The 23,653-nt window shown below is 38.6% G+C and overlaps 1 protein-coding gene across 2 annotated transcripts in view; it reads left to right on the top strand.

Moving 5' to 3' along the window:
- The first annotated feature begins 5,379 nt into the window (after positions 1-5,379).
- The window catches only part of LOC119649239 (cyclin-C), a 53,720-nt gene continuing 35,446 nt past the window's right edge, over positions 5,380-23,653 (top strand). The window contains exons 1-2 of one of the 2 annotated variants that reach the window (XM_038051303.1): positions 5,380-6,595; positions 6,661-6,927. In XM_038051303.1, coding sequence (XP_037907231.1) covers positions 6,008-6,595; positions 6,661-6,879 — 807 coding nt within the window. In that variant the 5' untranslated portion in view covers positions 5,380-6,007 and the 3' untranslated portion in view covers positions 6,880-6,927. Of the gene's footprint in view, positions 6,596-6,660; positions 7,111-23,653 lie in introns of those variants that run through there. The other variant, XM_038051302.1, reaches the window with a different exon arrangement.

The following is a 23,653-nucleotide window of genomic DNA, read 5'->3' on the forward strand; positions in this document are numbered from 1 at the left end:
ATAATTTATATTCACCACAGGGAATGGTGGTTTCGAAAGATATTAATTGTTTGACTAGTGAGAATCCAGAATCCAATTCCTTTTCTTATGTGCAATTCTAGTTGAACTGGTATAAATTGTAAATTATTTGGTTTGTGTTTATTTCCTTTTTATTAAAACGTACGGAGAAAGGAATATTATTCCATCGATCGTTTTCGAGAACAGAGCGTGTGACATGTCAACAGATAGTAAACAATTTTAATAAGGTTTTTCTTTATATTAATGAATAATTTTCGATGAAAACAGTCTAACAAATATAGATCCAAATAAAACAAAAGCAATTGAATTCGATGGACTGGTTTTCGAGAAATTGACGTCAGGGTGGACTATTAAATGTACATATTCCAAATGCCCTAAAATGCTATCGCTGTTCGTGAATAAGAATTCCTATTTGAATGAAGAATTAGACTTTAGAATATGCATATGCCCACAGAAAATTATTTCATTGTTAAAGGATGAAATGCCTGTAACCATTCTAAAAATTAAGAATATTTATTCCATCTAAAAATGTCGGCAATCTTCTTTATAATAAACCCTGGAAATTTCAAATCGAAATTATAAATGATTTTGGAGTTATAGCCTTTGAAGTATCCGTGCCTGTACAGGAGGGGAGCGCCAGACGCTTCATTCTCTCTCGCACCCTGATGTGTTTTGGACGCTGAACTGCTGTGTATATAGATATAGGTTTTTTTTTTTGCTCATACATGAAAGTCATGAAAGCAGAGTATGTACGTGTGGGATTCGCACCCACTAAAAACCACTCCTGGTTTCTCCAGCTCCATCTACCACCATATTGGTATTACTTCGCGGGGTGGGTATGCTTCTAAGTATTCGTCCTTCTGCTCCTTTCTGATTTCCTTCTTCAGCAACTCCTGCTGTATTTTTAACGTTTGCGGGGAAAACCGTAAGCCAGTTCTCTTTCAACCTCAGCATCTCCACAACTATATTCTCCGGGCTCACGCTCTCGTCCAACCCTTGGTTCAGATTTCTCCTCCCCGTTGCGAACCATGGGAGTGAAACCTCACACACACATCAAGGACAATTCGGTAAATCATCCAACCCAAAGTGGTGCAGATACTGCCTGTGGCAACCACTGTGTTCTGTGAGGAACTGGGCAACTCTGGGTTGTTCTCGCCCGGCTTCTGCTCAAACCACACCTTTATGTTGAGAATGAACCTGTGTGTTCACCGTCCCATCTACGTTGCCAGAACGACTCTGATCTTGCCGTATTCCTGCTTTCTGCGTAACCCTCATGCCCCATCTGATATGGTTCTAAAAGTACTGCAGACTCTCAAAGCCATCGGCCAGTAAATCGGATTCACCTGCTTCCGTCTCTGAGAGCTTGCAAGTGCCTTTGCACCCACAGGTGACGAGTAAAATAGAATGGGTCGCATAACTCCGGCTAGAAGCAACCTTCGACATTGTTTCGGCCTGTGGGTGGGACTGGCTGCCTTTTGACATTGCACATTCTAGGTGTTCCCTAAAGCTCAGTTTGGGGTCAATTATTATCCTCAGGTATTTGATAGTTGCCTTTAACTCGACTGTATATCCACTGACTTCTACTTTCATAGAATTTTTCTTTCTACGTTTGATTATTAAGACCACTTCCATATTCTCATTTGCCAAGATCAGCTCGGCTCTTTCTAGCCAAGATTTTACTGTTCTCAACCTACGCATCCTCTGGGTACTTTGATGTAACAACCACGTGATCTGCAAATAATACAATAATCGTGGTATCCTTTGGGACGTGAAGACAAGAAACCTATTCTACATGACATTCCACAACTGGGGACACAATACCGAGCCCTGAGGTACCCTCGCTATGGTAATGTATTCTTTGGAGCCTTCATCGGCCCCCTACTAGAGATTCCTCTTTGAGTTGAAGGTACTTTTGACATCCAATGCCAACACGGCACAGCAACTACCAGAAACCATACTCTTTGTCTGGCTGCCCCATTTAAGAGTCCACGCATTAAGGGGCGAAACCACATTAGGATACCTTTTCACTTACTTTTTTAGTGAGAAGAATTTTTCGGAATTCAATCAAATTTGGACACTATATTAGTCATATTCCGAACAACTTTGAGAATTTCTTCGAAAAGTTGAAGCTAAAAATAGAAGAGGTAGGCGACAATATTCCGCTGAAGGTCGTAACTGGAGTTCTCCAAATGCGGCGCGTGTAGCGACTCCAATTTTTATCTGAAACCAAAAAGCTCTAAATTTACATCACTAACTTAATTTCTTAGAATATGAACCTCAACCTCATGGATCATAACTTTTTTTTAAATAATTATACTAAAAAAAGTACCCTTAAAATAATGATTTTATTCCAAACATATGTTCATATTCTTGGAAATTTTGCAAACAGTTGTGCCTCCGAATTTCATAACGATCGGTTTATTACTTTTTGATCTGAAATTCCCGCAAATGTGAAAAACGTCGTTTGGAGAAAAACGCGTTTGAAAAGTTCCTTTTCGGATATGAAGACATTTATCGCTCTTAATTAACAAAATGCAGTTACAACTAGTATAAATGAATTCGTACAGGGGCTGACGTTGAGTATTTACATAATGCTACCAGATTTCGTAAGGATATAGAACTACTTCCTGGATTGGGGATCCTGTACCCGAGAATGGCTCGCTTCTAACCCCATAAAATCTAAAGCACGAATCTCGCTTTGAAATTTCTGCAGCGTATTTTAGCATAGTTAGGCTAACATTCTGGGCAATAAAAAAGGGGATTGTGGTAACTTTTTCATTATGGGGTACAGGTTCCGATTAAAACTGGAGTTGCTATACCTCCCGAATTTGGACAACTCTAGTTACGACCTTCAGCGGAATATTGTTGTGTTTATTTTATATGCAATTACAGCCGAATTGGTTAAATATGGAGGCGACCAACTACACCAAGTGGTTCATCAACTAATGCTCAAGATGTCGGACAGCGAATCAATGCCTGACGATTGGCAGAGACGCATTATCCGTCTCATACATAAAAAGGGGGATATCACGCAATGCAGCAATTATAGATATCACGTTGCTGAGTACCATCTATAAGATATTCCCTGCTATCTTGTTAGGCCGGATAGCCCCACAAGCCAAGAACATCATTGGCCCATACCAAAGAGGCTTCACTCCAGGCAAATCAGCAACAGATCAGATTTTATCTCCGCGGTAAGCAATGGAAAACAATATGGACATCAGTTGCACCATCTTTTTATCGATTTTAAAGCCGCTTATAACAGCATAGCCATGGTAAAACTGTACACGGCCATGAGAAAATTCGCTGAATAGCTTTAAGCTCTTGCAATTATCAACTTTTCGTTATTGAAACTTAAAACTCTTTTTCTGCAAACAAGACCAGTGCGATTCGGTGTTGTTAGTTCTTTGTTCTTTGGTGCTGATGTGGCCACCATGTACTTCGTCTTGCCTTCATTAATGTGCAGCCCGAGATCTTTCGCCGCCTGCTCGATCTGGTTGAAGGTAGAATGCACGTCTCGGGTTGTTCTTCCCATAATGTCAATATCGTGACTGTAGTTGGGTGGGCTTGAAGAGGATGGTGCCTCTCGCATTTACGTCTGCATCGCGAATCACTTTCTCCAGAGCCAGGTTGAAGAGGACGCATGATAGGGTATCCCCTTGCCTTAGACTGTTATTGATGTTGAATGTTCGCGAGAATGATCCTGTTGCTTCTGTCTGGTCTTCCACATTGGTCAGGATTATCCTAGTCAGTCTTATCAATTTATCCGGGAGTTTGAATTCTCTATATGGCCGTGTACAGTTTTACCATGGCTATGCTGTCGTAGGCGGCCTTTAGGTCGATTCAAAGATGGTGCAGCTGATGTCCATATTCCAAGTTTTTCCATTGCTTGCCGCAAAGAGAAAATCTGAAGTGTTGCTGATTTTCAAGGAGCTTTCTTCCGTTCCGTTCCTACCTTACATTCATCGTCGAACCAACGGTTCCAAATTTTCTTGCGGCTGGCATCAAGTATATTCGTAGCCGTATCAATGATAACGCCTTTCAGGTGGTTGTGAAGATCATTTGTTGATGCTTCATCTCCAGGACATCTGTTAGCTGCGGTTATTGCGGTGTCCATTTAGTGTTATGGACTGCTGTGTTGTGTTCAGTATTCACTCTCACCTGATTGTCAGAGGGGATTGGAGGCGGTGATGTAATTCGAGCCCGGATCACTATACCAACGAGATAATGATCTGAGTCTATATTGGCCTTGGCCTTGGATATGGTGCATTCCCGCTGGAACCGAACTTGTGTGATTATTTTGATTGAAAAAACAAATGCTGTTGAAAATCTTTTCATTGCTTGTCCATCAAATAAAATATCCGGAAAATTACTTTACACGACTTGAAAATCGGGGATTCATTCGGTCTTTATGCTGCCTCGCTTCGGGATAGTACTACTGCTACGTACCAAAAGCGCTTGAAAGTTTTTGACGTGGACTTTTTATATCATCATTGTCCGGATAGCTCAGTGGTTAGAGCACTGGGTTGTCATACGGAAGGCCGCGGTTCAAATCTCGCTGGTGGCAGTAGGATTTGTATCATGACTTGACGCCGGATACCAGTCGACTCAGCTGTGAATGAGTACCTGAGTCAAATCAGGATAATAATCTCGGGCTAGCGCAATGCTGACCACATTGCCTCCTACAGTATACTGTAGTGTACCGTTTCGGTCTTGAATGAAGTGCTCTAACACACTTCAAGACCCTGATCCAATATGGATTGTTGCGCCAACGATTATTATTATTATTATTTTATATCATAACAATTTTTTGTGAGGGTAATTGAAAGAAATAATCTATAGGAACACCATGAGGTATTAGAAAGAGTTCCTCTTAAAAAAAAGTTAAGCTACTGCAAAGATATCAACTAGAATGTTATTAAAAGCAATACGCAATTTCAGTAACTAACTCTCCTCTTGTTTAACAATGGAGGGTGGTTACTTCGAACATTTATAAAACAAGTCGGGAAACCGCAAGCTGAGCGCTTCAGGTATGAAAGGTTTTGTTTGCCTCTTCTGTGAGTCTATTTCAGTGTAGAACTATTTCATTTGTACGTAGCCCGTTATTTTTATGCATTTAGCATGTCTGACTACTCTACTTTAGTGTGATATTGATATTTAGTTGCAGTAAATTTACACGGTAAAGTCAATTTTGAGCTATTGTAACTTTGTTACTAATAGAGTGATTTAGAGCATGAATCACGTTACTGATATCGGTGACAAAAATGTAATTTTGGTGGACTCCGCTTTAAAACTGAATTAAAATTTATTTGTAATGTTTACAGAAAGACATTTATTTGTAATGTTTACAGAAATTTCGATGGACACACGATAATTTTTATTAGATTTAGCGCATAAAAAACATTAGAAGGAATCCTCAGAAAAGAAAGCAAATCGGTTTCTTGATTAAAAGACTCCAGCCCTTTGCACAAAAATTTTAATATGATCGAAAAGGGCACATTTGTGATTAGCGGTTAAACCTTTATCAAATTCTTTCTCGAACTTCTAGGCCATTTTACTACAATAGTGTGTGGCATCATTGCTCACAAAACTTGATTGCGTTTTGGAAGTCTACATTCTTTCATTTGTTTATATGTCGCAGTTAAAATGGGAGTTGCAGGCAATATTTCTACTTTGATGCCAGAGAAAAATGAGAATTGATTTGTCGAGCGAACTATAACCTGTTAATTGCTAGCAATCATGTGCAGCAGAAATAATTTAATAAATAATGCACAATGAACCGTTAACTGTCGAACTGATGGTGGGAAACGCTCGAATGTCTCCGGCGTGAAGTTAGTTGCTTCTCACCATCTGAGATAACCGGTCGGCGGTCGGTGGCCTGTCATTCGCGGTGTCAACAAAATTGTGCTGAAGTGATAACTGTACTGAGGACCGGCTAGTTGTTCGTGGGAATATCCGTGTTGCCTTGCCTTTTAAATAAGAACCAGTCATGGCGGGCAACTTTTGGCAGAGTTCGCATGCTCAGCAATGGATCCTTGACAAGCAGGATTTAATCCGCGAACGGCAATATGACTTGCAATCCCTGACCGAAGATGAGTACCAGAAAGTCTTCATCTTCTTCGCAAACGTTATTCAAGTCCTTGGAGAGCAACTGAAATTACGGCAGCAAGTTATCGCGACGGCAACGGTTTATTTTAAACGTTTCTATGCGAGGAATTCACTAAAGACAATAGACCCGCTACTCCTGGCTCCGACGTGTATACTGCTTGCATCGAAAGTGGAAGAGTTCGGCGTTATTTCGAATTCCCGGTTGATATCCACCTGCCAGACAGTGATCAAGAATAAATTCAGTTACGCGTACCAGCAAGAGTTTCCGTACCGCACGAATCACATTCTGGAATGTGAGTTCTATTTGCTGGAGAACTTGGACTGCTGCCTCATTGTCTACCAGCCTTACAGGCCACTCTTGCAACTAATTCAAGATATCGGGCAGGAGGATCAATTGCTAACGCTAACATGGCGGATAATCAACGATTCGCTGAGGACGGACGTTTGCCTGCTATATCCGCCATATCAGGTAAGGATTCTGCCTTTACGTCTAGGAAAAAGCTCTCACTTTGCGGCTGGATCTGCTTATTTCAGATCGCTATTGGCTGCCTACAAATAGCAGCCGTGATTCTGGGAAAGGAAAATTCCATGAAATCTTGGTTCGCGGAATTGAACGTTGATATGGACAAAGTGCAGGAAATTGCTCGTGCTATCATTACCTTGTTTGAACTTTGGAAAGACTGGAAGGAGAAGGATGAGATCCAGTCGCTGCTCGGAAAAATTCCAAAGCCTAAGCCAGCCCCGCAGCGGTAACATCATTCCATCTGAAAGGAGACCCGATGAGCGCCGAATCATCACCAGGTTTAGTTTTTTATTTTAATTTTAATTTTAAATATTGTATCGGATAAACCTTGTGGCGTTCGTACACGTCGAATCAATGGTTCATAGTTTAAGAGAGATTAGGCTGCATTTAGACTGAAGCTGTCCAATAGAACCCATTTGTATGTCAAGTCCTTCCATTAAATTAGTGTTTTTACAAGTTCAGTTATTCTTTTATGTATGCTAAGAAATATTGTATCATTACCGATGGGGTCAATAGCTTCCGAGCAATTACAACTTTGGATATTTGAATAAGCCTCGTTGGTCTATTGTGTTGTCTACATCTGGCTAGGAGTTATTGCGTAGGTAATGTCGGTAGAGATCGGGTTTTCACTCCTACTTCGGCAAACATGTTATTTATTGTTATCTTTAAGGCAAAGCAATGATCAGTTTATCCTTACAATAAGTATTCCATAGTAAAGACGAGTTTTGCGGAACGTCTGTGGTTTTATAAAGATTTTATTTTTGGCGTTAGTATTTCGTAGATGCAAATGAAAAAATATTTAAGATTTATGAACGACTACGGATTATCAGAATTGAAGTAGATCCAGCTTCAAACAAAACAGTTAATTTTGCAATACATGAAGGAAGATGTCAAATTCGTCGATAGCACTTTGTTCGAATAGGTTTTTGTCATCAGGTTTTCGGGTCGAAAAAAATTCCTCTTTCCCAACATGGTGTTTGTAGAATATTTTATTCTCGCCCTTTTTTCTATTTTTTGTGATACAGTGAAATGAGATTTTGCTGCTTATAGAGTAACTAATTGTCTTTTGTCATTCATACTCTGTCAAAAAAGTCTCCTTAAGTTTTCGTTTGTTATCAGATTGATTGAGGTGTTGGAAAACACTTAATTTTTTTGTTTTTTTAAATAAGGTTTTTCTTGGATTTTCTCCTGATTAGGGGGTCTGAGCCTCCTTAATAGAAAAGTTCCACAAATGTTAAGAAAAATCAAAAAATTTTTTATTAGCTTAAAAAAATCTTCAAACTGTTCTGAATCTAGTGGTTTTGGGTTCGGCCATGAACACACTTTCGTAACAAGTCAAGGTGGGCCAGTTGTCGAAATATAGGCTTTATTTCATCCATCACTGTCCTGCTCAGGTGAAACTGTTTTGAATGATCATACACCGTATTTTCATTTGAGAAATTTGTACCAAGATGGATTGCATAGGCTATGAATGGGGTCTTCATTAGACGATACAATGTGGAAAAATATTGCCTTTTGGCCCCAGCAACTTCCATCATCCCACTGGAGCCAATGAAATTTGCCTGGCAGTCGGCATCATGTTAATTTTTCAGTTTACCAAAAGAATGGCAAAAGTTTGACATTACTACTACGTCAATGACCTAAAATCAAATACAGTATAAAATTCTGACTTAAATAACTGGTTTTGTGTTTCCCTTACCTTACAAGTATCAATGGAGGTCTCACTGACAACACAATTCAGGGAAGTGCGGCCTCTCTGTTATGTCCCTACAATTGTCGTTTGTTTCCATGGCTTCATTACTGGATTCGCCATTGATTCCTTGGCCATCTCTTTGGCAGCAGAAGCCAAGATGCTGTCGTATGTGGCATGTTTGGTGATGGGAGGAGGCAGGTTCATAAGGCCGCATAAAATTTTGCCTGCAGTAGGACCTTTACCGATTGCCCTGAGGGCATAGGCGAACCTGACATTCAAAGTGTCAAAGTCGGTTTGACCACCTAAAAATATATATAAATACCATAAAAAAACAAAGTCAAAGAATAAGCGACACTTCCACAATAACATTATATATACCTTTTTCCGTGTCATATGTAATTGTAGAACAATTCCAGAAATTGTCAAATTTTGCATAATTTTTGCACAGCAATTGAAGTTTCGCAGCAAGACCACGTCTAAAAGTTACTGACACCTCGAGCTTACCATGGCAAGTTATACAACAAGATTTATTGAGAATTTCTATTCGAAACACAATGAACGCATTGATAAGTAAATAAAAGTAATCAGAAAAATTGCAAGAAATATTACTTACAAAATTTATAAAATTGTAATTTTAATTTCCCTCGAAGCTGTCGTACTCCTCTAAATGGTGACTCACTTTCGAGGAGGAAGAGGAAAACGATTTTCCTGAAAGGGAAGATTCCGGGGTGTTTACCTTTTGATGTACTTCCTGTACAGACCCTGTAATGGAAGGTCCGGGTGTTGGCTCTGGGGTAGAAGGTTTTTTTGATTTCTTATTTGTATATTGTACGTCAATTAAAAAGTGACAGAAAACGAGTTTTTAGATCATTTTAGATCGTAAGATATACGTGAACACAATCTTATTAAGATAGTCTTCAGGACACAATGTTGATTTTAGAATTGGCTGACTCTTGGCCGCCCGCGCTCTTTCTGCCTCTTCTGCCCCCAGCTGAAACCATTGGGTTTCGGCGAGGGAACATGTGGCGGGGCTACTCGACCATGGTCGACTGGCGGATGTCAAAGCGAACGCGGCGCTCTCGCTTCCTTCCAGTGCCCACTGTTTCTCGGAAGAAAGGCTTCAGCTTGACCAAGGAGATCGTCTTTGGCTTGACATCGATGTCCAGCCTGAACGTCTGCTTCCTACGCTCGAGGACCTAATAGAAGCCATCGTATGGTGACTGCAGCGGTTTCCGGATGGGATCAGTCGCTAGAACGTGTATATAAATTTTGAGTTTTTTAGGAGTGTGAGCCGTTGACTGCGTTTCACGAGATAGGGAAGGTGGCTTTAATTTGGGAACAGCTCCTCGAACTAAGCGCAACAACCCGGTCTCTCCGCTGGAGAGTCGTAGGTTCTCCCCGTACAAGAGCTCAGCAGGGCTGCAAACTCCTCGCGGATGGCTGTCCGGATGTCAAGCTGAACGAACAGCCAGACCTGCGACCAGGACGGCTCCCCGCGCGAGTTAGGTAGCGTTCTATCTCTATCTTGGAAAAAATATAATTTTTACACAGAAAAGAAAACACACTAATTTGTTTCACTGTAACTATAATTTATTAAAATACTATGTAAGGGTACGTAGGCAACAAAAACGGGTTTCAGAATGTTATACGGCGGACTAAGGAAATAAGCCATGCATCAGGTGGTTTATATTGCAACAATTTGCTGATACAACTATTTTGCTTAGCCCACAGGTTTTGCAAAGAATGTACTGAGCCAGATAAAATTTGTAATGTAGTCTGGTATGGAAACTGATACATTACTCGTGCCATAACGGCTGCTTTCAGCGCCCGAAGCCGACGTTCCGGCATTCCCTTGGACTGAGGGTTTGAATCTCAAGAACTGTCCGAGCTCCGAGAAAAAACGAGAACAACAAAGCCCGGAATCCATTCTCGACAGACGGACTCAGCACGTGACTGTGCTGTTACGTCCTTCAGAGGAATTGCCTCAGACCACCGCGTAAATCGAGCAATGGTGAGAGTATTTGTAGCCGTGCAAGTCTCGCAAAGGGTCTATAATGTCGAGGTGTATGGTGTGAAAGCGCTTCGTGGACTTTGAGAATACAACTGCTTCGTTCCTAACATGCCTAGAGACTTTAGACGTTTGGCATGCGATGCATCCTTTGGACCACGAATTCACGTCTTTGGTCATGGACGGCCAGAAATATTTGCTGGAGACTAACCGGTTCGTTGTCCGAATGCTAGGAGGCCTAGGTCCTTTTTCATAAATCTCACAATAAACAGCGGATTTTGAGCCGAAGATGGCGGAATCCTTGGACTTCTGTTGAAAAATTTACTGCGACTGGGATGTTGATCCCGGAGATCCGTCATAAAGCGTCGTCTTTACCGGGCATATGTTGAATGTCCGATGTTAACTGGCTGATGTAGGCCAAATGATATGAGGCTTTTGCGTTGAGGTAAAAGTTAGATGGTAATGGTCCGTGAACAAGGTGAACGGCCTGCCTGCAAAGAGAAAAAGGGATGTACTTGATGCTCAGATAATATCTTTGAGCGTGATCCTTTCGGAACTGGCAAAACGCGATGTTAATATTCTGCAATGCAAACCTAATAAACGTTGATGGTATTGAGCCACTGTTTCACTATGATATTGTTTAAAGTTGAATAATTCACGTTGCAAATGCAACATAGAATGCGATTTATCGTAAACTTGTTTAAGTTTCACCTTAAGTGTATTCCAGTTACCGAATTTCTCGTTCAAAATTATAATTTGCGCATTATCACGCACATTTATACATATGTACCTAAACAAAAGAATTTGTAAGGCTCCTCGAGCCAATGCCATAACTTCTTCATGTGTATATAAAAATTAAACGCACCGCTTTACCCTTGAACACAGGGATAACATTTTTCAAATCGTTGAAATTCACGTTACACCGTACGCTTTCTGTGCTACTTGTAGCCATTTCTGTAGAAGAATTCTGATCTAACCGAAGATCCTCTAAAACCGGATTAAATTCGAATTTATAGGTAATCCTATCACTCAATTCAGAGTCGGAGTCGAAATTGTCGCCTCGTTAAAGGATGACAATTTTCACAAATTGAATTTCTATCGTTGGGCAGATCTGCTTCGCACAGACTAAAGGTGTATTGCCTGATGGCTTCTAGCTTTCTGGACGGCAACTTTCTCCAAATTTCCAACGTTGAAGGCGATTTTATCATCTTTTCAAATAATTGGGAGCCTAGTTCGCTCCAAAAATACTCACGGTTGAAGTTTACTCCCAATTTCACGTCGCAAAACTCGCGACTACCCCACCGCTGCCACCAGATACTATTGGGACATGCGCGTGCTAGTACTCACTAATTATGCACTTGAATCTGTTTTTACAACAATGTTAGCCCGGAATATATGCCGGAGTTGACCAACACAATACCAGAAACAATTAACCAGATCAGATATAAAGGATATGCTCTGTAGTTTATTTAATGAAGTAACACGGACAAAAGGAAAGCTTAAATCTATTGAACTTAATGTATAATCTTTAGTTGCTTAGTTCATTATTGACACCTGCGCTTGTTTGCTTATTATGATGAACTGATTGTATGTTCTTCATTGTTATGAGAAACTTAATGTTTATACTTCTTTGCTACGGGAAGAAGGTACAGTTAATATGTGGAGAACTTAATTTTCCCACAGTGGTAATGCATGCGCCTAACAAGTACCATTTTCTTTTACCATATTAAGAATTAACAGAAAATAAGCGGTATTTCTCCAATCTGTGTGTTTAACGTGTGCTTGCTAGTGTAAAAATGTAAAAAAAAATAATAAATTGCAATGAGTGAAATCCTCGGCATTCTATTGACTAATTTTCGAGTTTCCCGTGTTAGATTACCTCAAGTTACTTTGAGGTAATCAAACATCGATTTTTCAGTGGTTGGACACGCCATTCTTACTTGGCATACGAGCTCCCCCAATAAAAGCTCAATTGGATTGGGATCTGACGATTACGGTAGCCATTTAATCGCTCGCAGCACAATTTTGTCTTTTCAATTGCAAATAGTTTGCAGAAATCCCACTGTCAACAATGAGATTTGAACCGTGACCTTCCGTACGATAGCCTCGTGCGAGTTTTGAATATGTCAGGATGCAGAGAAAATCCAAATTAATTTGTTCATAACGAAGAATACCCGAACAGAGCTGTAGTGTATAGTTGTAAACTACGGTATTAAAAAACCTACAACATAAATTGGACCTTTTTGCAACAACCCAACACATTGCACAGGTTTTAAGATCAAAAAACCACCTTTTTATGTAAAAAGGAAAAAAATCCGAGTATAAGTCGTTTCTCAAAAAGCACATGAGTTGGACTGCGAAGTGGAAAAAAATGTGGAAAATGAAAATAAATGAATTTAGTTGGTCTTGACCAGTGTTGAGTTTTTAGTACCAAACGTTAAGTAATTCATAGAAAAGTCCGTTCACGTGCTACGACATTATAGGAAGATATCGCGACATCCACGGGCGGACAAGTTCACGTTAAAGCGACGTATTGTGGGTAGCGACATTTCATCCTCGAAAATATCCAGGAAAACACTTTGTGTATGTGTTCAGTCGTCTGCCAAAAGTAAATACAACCCATTTGGATTTAGTAAAAAACATTATGTCTATAGGTAAGCCAATACGGTGTTTAAAACTCGCGACATACTTGCAGTCGTCAAGCACTTAACTTGAGGCTCAAAGTGACCAGAGTGTTGCTCATTCTTTGGTACTGGCACTGATTGAGTAGATCATGACAAGGAAGTATACTTTAATGTGCTGTACTTTAATCTGGTGCCATGCCAACTCTTATGCTCCGTATGCATTCCGCATCTGCGAACCTTAGCCTGGGTGAACATCTGTAGCATTTGTTCGACCTCCAGGTATGGACCTGCTTATGGAAGCAGCACATCTAAAAAAATCTTCCGAATTGCATACATAAACATTCAAATTTGAAATTCGTGTTTTGGTTTTCAATTAGAATCCGTCCGTTTTTCTTGTTGTGCAAATATTTCTGTTGCATTTTGTTATTTTCATTTTCTTTGCTTCCCTTGTGTGATCTGTATTGCGTGGGGATAAATGTTTTGGTGTTTTCATTTTATCCTCAGATACACGTTAAGATGTGCGTTCTTTAACGTTCTTTTTCCTAGAACAAATTTTGCAGTGTATGACGGTATATATGGACATGGCATAAAATACACCAGCAACAGAGGTGAACTTTTTCTCTATCATTTGTGTGCGAGGAGCTACGTGGTTAGAGCATAAAGCTGTTGTACCCACGCTCTCGGTTCGAATGTCACTGGTGACAGTGGAATTTGTATCGTGATTTGACGTCGGATACCAGTCGAATCAGCTGTGAATGAGTACCTGAGTCAAATCAGGGTAATAATCTCGGGCGAGCGCAATGCTGACCACATTGCCTCCTACAGGGTACTGTAATCTTGTAGTGTACCGTTATGGGCTCGAATGAAGTGCTCTAACACACTTCGAAGCCCTGATCCAATATGAATTGTTGCGCCAACGATTATTATTATTATTAAAAATACCATTTAGTATCGTGTCGTCACGATACCATAATTTTTCGCTTCCTGACTCTTTCGCCTGTTATTGGCATGAAAAAATTCATACATCAAAAATACATTTCTGAGAGTCTTTCAATTTGTGATAGAGCGACGCATTGCTTTATTCCTTCAAAAAATGAATTCCATCATGTAAAATGAAAGCTGGAAGTTGCTCTTATAGTTTTTATGGATAAAAACTGTTTTTTTCAGTAAGATGATGCTTCAATACATCTGAGTGTAATTATGCGCTGTTTCCAACGATTAATGATCTAAAATAATAAAAAACTTGTTGTTTCTTTTTCGTTGGTGTGGATATTTATTCTTGCGAATACCGATATTTCGAACCACTTGTTCCCTTCATCAGTGCTAACAAGTTTGCTCATCTGTAGGCTTATTAGTTGTATTTACACTAGTCTAAATCTATACTATATACTATAATATTATAATTATGGTTAAATTAGAATTTTTAAGAAAAAACTTATATCTAGGCCCTGTAAAAGAAAAAATGTTTAATTACATTCTAATGGCTAATTTATCTATCCTGAAACGAGAAGAGGTTTATTTAATTAGTTTTTTTCGGTAGTCTTCCTCTGTGAGAGGAATTATTAGGAGGCGGTGGATCATCGTGCCATAGGCAGCCATTTTGTGCTGGTAGCTGTGGAACGATGTGGCCGGGATCGTACGCTGAGTGCTGGTCGGTTTCCTGAAAATAGAAAAAGAAAATTGTCCGTTTTGACGTTTGATTAATAAATCTAAGAAAGGCAATCTCATGAGTGAAGGTTATTTTAGGGTGTAGCGTGTTGATTTTATCCAGGCTATTTTGGATACTTGGTTGAGGAATGCCAAAAATTGTGATCTATTAACGGAAACCAATCCGTTAAAAATTCGAAAGATTGAGTGCAGTAGGGGCTTTGGCGGATAATGAACGCCTAATGTCTCTATTTCCCAGTACGCCTGTAAAAGAGGCAATCACAAAACTTGAAGAGTGGCTACTACGTTTTGGTTCGACACCAGAATGGAGGAGAAAGGCGAAACAACATGCGAGGTTGGCTTCCCTCTGCATGAATGAAAATTATTTCACATTCAGGGGAAAATACTTCAAGACAACCTCTTTATGGCATCACGGGAGGAGAAAATGGAGCAGGATGGATTATTGCCAAGTATATGGTTGAGGTACGTGGATGACATTTTGACAGTGATCCCGGACACAAGTATCCAAAATATGCTGGATAAAATCAACACGCTACACCCTAAAATAACCTTCACTCATGAGGCTGAAGTCAACAACCAATTACCTTTCTTAGATTTATTAATCAAACGCCAAAACGGACAATTTTCTTTTTCTATTTTCAGGAAACCAACCAGCACTCAGTGTACTATCAATTAGAATGTCATTAAATATTTTTTTCTTTTGCAGGACCTATTATAGATATAACTTTTCTTTTTAATTCTAATTTAGCCATAATTATAATATTATAGTATGCAGTATAGATTTAGACTAGGATAAATGCAACTAATAAGCCTACAGATGAGCAAACTTGTTAGCACTGATGAAGGGAACAAGTGGTTCCCGAAATATCGGTATTTGCAAGAATAAATATCCACACCAACTACCAAGAAACAATTTTTTTATTATTAAGGTTTTGTGTAAAACAAAACCTTATTAAAATCGATTCAATGTCTGTCTGTCTGTCTGTCACACGCATTTTTCTCCCAAACGGCTAAACCGATCCAAACGAAATTTGGTGGACAGATGGGAACTAACGCATACAGCGAGTGGCATAAATTTAGGTGGAGTTTAAAGGGAGGCTCCCCATACATGCAAAGGGGGGATTCAAAAATTTTTTTCACCGGATATAGTTGTGTAGGGTATCAAATGAAAGGTCTCGATTTGTACTTTCCGAAACTGACATTAGTTTTGGCATAAACTGCAAAGTGCGTGGGTGAGGAGTCAAAATGTATGCACTTGAAGTGAGACAGGACTCATTTTCGGAAACTACCCAACCTAAAAATCCGAAAAAAATCAAGGTGGTGCGCCTAGATGAAGTCTAGGCCTCAAAATACGTCCCATTCCGATATCTGCTCAAATAAAGTTACTAATAGTATATTACTACTTTTTAGAAATTTACTGAAAAACCCTCCTTAAATTCATCCTAGGACTTCTGAATTTTGTACCAGCATAGGGGATAATATTTCGTATATATGTGCTAAATTTCATGGAAATCAGGCAATTAACGCCAAAGTTATAGCAGTTCAAACTTAGCAATTTCGCGCGAGTTTACTGCTTCCAAAGCCATGCAAATCAGATGCTGACGTCATAATTATCCGGAATAATTGACATTCGCGTGGAATATTAAAGTCACATTTATGAAGAATCTATTTATCTGCAGCCCTTTTTAAGGTTTTGTGTAAAACACTTATATGAAATCTAATCTTCGAGAGATGTCCCATTCCGGTATCTGCTCAAAAAATTTACTAATAATGTATTATCAACTTTTAGAAATAGACTAAAAAGCTCCCCTTAAGTTCATCCTAAGTGTACTAAATTTTGCACCGACATAGAGGACAGCCTTGTGCATACACATGCCAGGTTTCATGAAAATCCAACGATTAGTGGGAAAGTTATAGCAGTTCAAACTTATCAATTTCGTGCTAATTAACAGTATTCTAAGCCATACAAATAAGATGCTGACGTCATAATTAACGAGAATAATTGAAATTCGAGTGAAATATTAAAATTCCATTCAAGAAGAATCTAATTCTCCCTAGCCCTTTTTTATATTTGATGTTGGTTAAATTGTTTTCATTCGCTAATAATATTAAACTGAGAGCGTGACGCGTATGAGGTTGACCATTATCAACATAGGGCTTTCCATCAAATGATTTATTTAAATCTCTTTCTAGAAAATGAGAGCAATGGAATTTTTAGCTATATTACACGGAGCTGTCGTGCACTCGTCGCTCCTCACATCTTTTTCTTTTTCTGCAGCCTTCAGTTCACAAGCGGGGTCGGCTCGTGATGATCGGTTTCGTCATTTTATTTTATCAAATGCCTGATCAGGATGTAATCTTGAGACCTTTAAATCCCCATCCAGCGTATCAAGCCACCATTGTTTTGGCCGGCTTTTTAGTTGCTTACCATTGCTTTCGGTGTTCTGATCAATACTGGTTGTTGAATTCTCGTTAGCGTGAATTACGTGGCCACACCATCGAAAACGCCTCTCTTGCAGTTTTTCCACGATCGATGCAAACCCATATCGATCGCGGATATTCTCATTTCAGACGTAATCAAAACGTGTCACGCCACCAGTGCAATGCAACATCTTCGTCCCCATTATCGCAAAACGGCGTTCATTGTCCTTTATAGTCGGTCAACACTCAGAACTGTAGAGAGTGGCAGACGGACGACATTGCAGTAAATTTTAGATTTGGGACGTGCGCTGATACGTCGATCACAAAGAACACCAGTTGGAGAATGCCACTTCATCTAGGTTGCATTAATGCGTGAAACAATTTCATTACGCAGTTCTCCATTGGCTGATAGCGTTGACTCGAGATTTTTAAATCGCTGAGTTCTGGCAATGGCAGTAACCAATGGAGAACTACGTTATGCTCCTCACATAGGGAAACACAAAACCTTTTATACCTGAAGAGTCAAGCTTCCGGTTTCCCGACTTGTTTCAGCTTCAATACATGTTTCTAAAGCATCAATTCGAAAGCACAAAATATTAGTATAGGATCCCATGGAAAATCTGTGGGGTTACATTGTATTTCTCTTGTTCACTCTTTTGTGAAATATAGAACTGTGCGGTACAGTCAAGACAGGAACCATCCACTTTATCGCCGGCAGTGTGGACGCCTCCACTGGTGCATTGAGCTACCGCCGGCAGATCTGGCGGTCTGAACCGAGGCAGGTACGTTACGGTTCTTCTTTCTTGTCATAACGGTCGTAGAGAGCGGTTGGTTTATACATTCACAAAACAATCGAATTCATAACGCACTTTGTTCTCGTTTGAAAAGTGTTTATTGGCAACAATCATGATTAAAGTTAATATCTGCAATATAATAACTTATATTTTTGAAACTGTATATATAAAGGGTGATATCCATATTTAATTAGTGAGGGCTACCCAGAGGGCATCTACACAACAGTGTCGTGCAGCGGAAATTGTTCATAGTCAAGCAGCTGATCATATCAAAGCCAATTTGATATAAACAAAGTTAATAATCAAAAGTATAGTATCATAAGCACCATTAAACCATTGAACATTATAAAGGAAACCAGGAACACACAAAAATAAAATGTTTTCACATATTTTATATTTACGAAGAACAGAAAATATGGACTGTAAACAGTCCAATATAAATAAATCGATTAATTAAATAAATAAATGTACATACGTGTAGATAATCAAGCATTCTAAGTTTATGCGCTGTTCTTTATGAAAAAAATCCTTAATGTATCAAAAAATCGTTCTCTTCACATATTTATGAGAATCTCCTTTTCAATGGAACTTAAAGGAAAGTCGTCTTTGGGATTGGTGATTTCTCGACAATATTTGTTCACGTTTTAATGTTGAAAATGACCTTTCACCACTACCCACAGTAACTGAAACTGGAAAATAAGTATTTATTTAAAACCACTCGCGACATAAGGTCGAATTTGTAAATATTGTAGAATTTGATTTGCATTTGCTTTTTGGAATTCATCTGACGAATAAAATAGTTTTAGTTCATTTCTTGTTGTTGTTTCTCATTGTAATGTTCAACAAGCGATTCAAAGGTTTTCTCCGGAAAATTAAATTGAAATTTGGAAAAATATTATAATTCGTTTCAAGCAATTCCAAGAACAACGGATCTTTAAAGATATTGAATCGCTCACAAATTAATTATCTCTCGATTATCCAGCGAGCAAAATAGAACAAGTCAGGTTTTCAAAAAAAGAGATTTGCGGGTTTTTCTTTTTTTTCTTTCTTTTATTTAGTTCACTAATCTGGTTTAGCTTTCCGGAAATTTGTAGTCGGTCTGATTCTATTACATTCTTTATGAGATTAAAGGTTCTATTAAATTTATCATGTATCTTAGTTTGTTTGTTCGATAATGTCAAGATTGTTTTTGTCAATAACTAGTAAGTGACTTTCGATCAACGACCATTGTTCCGAATACCCAATTCATCATATTACCACCAAGATTAAGTAAACCTCTTTTCACTTTACGTGGGATTAACGTTCCAACGGAATTTCTAATATTTTCGATCTGGTGAAGTGTTGATTCTTCTTAATATTGGGTTCTATTGATTTTATTATCGATTTCAAACTATCAACAACTTCTAATATTTCTGTGGAATACATAATATGTAAAAATATGTCGCATTTGGTTACTAGCTCTGCTTCGTCTGTTTTTATTTGTGTTTCTGAATTGATTTTCTCGATAATTATCGTTTGCTGCGTAAAAGGAATTATCAGGCTCAATAATGCTAATACCTGAAAGTTGAAGACTATTAAGTGTGTTGTAAAATAATGATAGTGTTTATTCGAGTAGTTTCCCTTGGATGATTTCCAGGATAATCTTTTGTCGGAAAAAGTGCATATTTTCCTGGGAAAAGGTAATCTTTCTGTTTCTTGATATACAGTTACTCAAAAAAGTATCCGGACATGACCGTTGTATAGATATTTTCAAAGAAATATAAACAATTGTGGCACATTTGCTTAATGATTATTTGTTATATTTATCTTTGATTGGTTTATAATAAATTCCCAAAAAAAAAAATTTCTCAGTTTCCGCTTTAAAAAAAAAATAGCTCCGCTGTTAAGAACGCTACAAAAAATAAAGTCAAAAAAGTATCCGGACAGAAAGCGTTTGAAGGAAACTTACCCCTTTAATGTTAAATTTAATATCTTGTTGGACCTCCTCGATTTTTTATTACTTCCCTTAGTCGACTAGGCATCGATTTGACAAGTTTCTCACAAAATTGTGGACTGATCGTCGCCCACTCTTCCTTCAAAGCTTTTCTAAGTGTAATTAGACTTGAAATTTCGCAGTTTTGAATTTTTCTTTTCAAATGTTCCCACAAATGCTCTATTGGATTTAGATCCGGACTTTGCGCCGGAGTATCTATCACTTTTGGGCAATTGTACAGCCGCCAAAGTCTACAAACGTAGGAGTTATGTTTGGGATCATTGTCCTCATAATAACAAAAATGCTCCATTTGCATTTTCCTTGCGCTTTGAAGTAAGTTTTCCTTAAGGACTGTGAGATGCTGATATTTGTCATATTTCCCATTTATAAACTTTAAATTGCCAACTCCCGCTGCTGACATACAGCCCCATACCAACTGAGAACCACCGCCATGTTTCACCGTGCACTTTAAATTTTTCAAATTCAGCTCCGTATTTGGCTGCCGCCATACAAAATTACTTCCATCTGATCCAAATATGTTATATTTGCTTTCGTCGGCAAATATAACGGTTTTCCAAAAATCGTAAGACTTATTTATATGTGCAATAGCAAACCGTAGCCTTTTTTGCCGATTTTGCTTACTTATATAGGGCTTTTTTCTGGGAACTCTACCGTGGAAATTATTCTTTCGAAGAATATTTCTAATTGTTTCGACACTTGTAACTTTACCAAACCTCTTTTCCGCCTGAGCTCTCAACTTAACTGCACTTAGTTTGGGGTTTCTTTTCATTTTCCGCACGATCCATCTTTCTTCTCGGTCATTAAACTTTCGTGGACGGCCTGATCGCCCTTTCTTATCGATGAAACCCGTTTTTTTAAAGCGTGTAATTATTTCATGAACCGTCGATTTTTTCACTTTCACGATTTCCGCGATCGCTCGTATCGGTTTATTGTCCTTGAAAAGATCAATAATAACTTTTCTAACATCACTACTAATCTCCCGCGTTTTCCGACCCATCTTTATTAAACGTGTGTATACACAGAAGAATTAAATGCGCTACTAATCAATGTTTAATCACCATGTTAAATCAAAAGACAACTCAGTTGCAATATTGTGCATTTTCCAAGAATTCATCGCTGTCCGGATACTTTTTTGACTTTCATAACAAGCATGTATACATAAATTCTCAGAAAAACAACTGTACTAAAACAAAATGATGATTTTTTTTCGCTCATTCGAAAGTGTTGCTATAAAATATTATTATCGTGGAAAACGAAATTATGTTACTATTTTACAAATCTATGTTTTTCGCATTACAATTCTAAATTAACCATTGTCCGGATACTTTTTTGAGTAACTGTATATTCGGGGAACATGCAGCTGAATATGCCATAATCGTTCCGTTTGATTATTGAGGTATATCTTCAATACATTGTTTTACAAAATCTGATGTATTAAAGGGTTTTTTTTGTTTGTCTATTGATTCTGATATTAGATGTTCGTCTAAGACTTTTAATACCTTTAGATTCGGTTTACCCATTGAATCAGTATTGAATTCTCTTTTCCCCAAGGTGTATAATAGCCATCCATCAATGTGACTGGTTGGGATACACGGGGATCAATATTATGTCAAAAGAGAAGATATCCACTTCCGTGTCCATCACTTGACTTTTTCGTAACCCGATTCTAAAAGATTTGATACGAAAAATGTATTCATTGCATATATGATATTTTAGCTAAGTTTCTAATCTCACTGGTGGCAGGGAGATTTGTTATCGTGGCTGTATGTCGTATACCAGTCGACTTAACTGTGAATGAGTACCTGAGTCAAATCAGGGTAATAATCTCGGGCGAGCGCAATGCTGACCACATTGCCTCCTACACTGCACTTTAGTGTACCATTAAGGCCTTGAATGAAGTGCTCTAACACACTTCAAGGCCCTGATCCAATATGGATTGTTGCGCCAACGATTATTATTATTAATTTCAGAAAAACAAGTTGCTATTTGGGAAATTTCGGTGAAATGGAATTCCAAAGCAGTTAGTTCACTTTTGGAGTTAATTAGTCAAAATGATAACAACTACGAAAAGCGACACCGGGAGACTCAATTAACATGTTAAAAAGCAATTGCAACGATGTCACCAAATAATTTCAAGAATAGAAATTTTGCATGCGCGGCAAGTCTAGTTTTCGGGATTTTACTCCGTGGAAAATTTTCGTTTTAGGAATGATGGGGTCCTAAGTCCGCATCAACTTAATGCTGGACCGGACCAAATGGGAAGCACCTTACTCCCTCTTTCCTCGTCCACGGACCCCTCGCTTAGGGCTTGCACCCAAACTTCTCAAAAAAGTGAAGCGATGGCGGCTTTACGGTTTCTCACTCAACATCTGCGAGCCGCTACGGTCACGCTGCTCCCAGGGCAGAGGTGAGGCAGCGTCTGACGATTTGCCTCTGCCCTGGTAAGAAACCGTAAAGCCGCCATCGCTTCACTTTTTTTCCGTGGAAAATGCTAAAACGACAAACTGTTTTTCCCAAATTTTCGGGGTACTTACTCAATGGAGTGCATGATAATGCGTGTTTGATCTAATCTGATGCTCTTCTTAGCCAGTCGAGTACAATACACTAATAATTGAGTGGTCAGAGGCGGCACTTTGCTTCTAGATATACGCACATAGTATACAATTAATTGAATTGGTTGAAAAAAGTAAGTATAAAAAATTTAATTAACATCGGATATTTCCTTGCACTCTGGAACACGATTGCATGCATACCTCGACTTAGAATACCTTGTCTTACGTTATTTGGATTAGAATACTTAAATTTGAAATGCACCTGCTACGAATTTTAATGGTATTTACACTACTATACGAAAAGCTTTTTAGAAAATAATATTTAAGTTTTTTGCTGCTCTCAGAGGTACCATGTATATGTATAACATTGGACTAAAAACGATGAATGTATTCAAAGATACAAATTCGGCCTGACGAAGCTTACTTACAAAAGTTGTTCCCGCAGGACTTTACCATGTTTATGTTTACCATTGCGAGCATCAACTTTCAGGAAAGGAGCTACATGCAATGTGAAATGACAATCTGGGTTTGGCCGATGATCTAAAGCCCATTTAAAGTGGCCGCAGATGACCAAGAGGCGAAATTGACCGTGAAGATCCGCTCGCAAATATTGAAGCTCCATCGAAGTGCTCCGCCAAACAATCAACCATTTACAAAAAAAGGAATCTTGATTACTGCTCCATCCCAAAATTTTTTCTGACCCTCCGCAAAACCCTCTGACCTCCGCAAAACTCACGGATGGTCAAAATTCCATTCCCAAAAATTTAGTTTTTAATATTTTTTAATAATCCTAGTTTGCGGACTATAGTTAAATCTTTACATTAAAATGCCATTTACTTTTTTCTTTAAGATGATCGCAGCGCCCTCTAGCGTGGCAGCAGAAAACACCTTTTTTGGAGGTGGGTGTATAAATTACTCTGTATTTCAATAACAAACTATGCGATCGGGATGGAAAAAATACTATGCACGCTCAAGATATTAATAAATCTATGGTGAAAAATTTGTATCTATATCTTTATCCAGTTCTTCACAACAAATTTCTAAAAAAAGCCAAAAAACGGCCCTCACACGGGATGACCCTCTTAATGTACAAATGTATCTATTTGAATTAGACACTACCCGCAAACTCCATTAGCACGCATATACCATATACCTACATACACACATATCTGTTTAGAGTAATTGATATTTATAAACAAATGACTAAAAATCTTAAAATAATTCTTTGAGACACCCCATTCATAAGAACTC

This window comes from Hermetia illucens, chromosome 2, assembly GCF_905115235.1.
Source record: "Hermetia illucens chromosome 2, iHerIll2.2.curated.20191125, whole genome shotgun sequence".
NCBI lineage: Eukaryota > Metazoa > Arthropoda > Insecta > Diptera > Stratiomyidae > Hermetia > Hermetia illucens.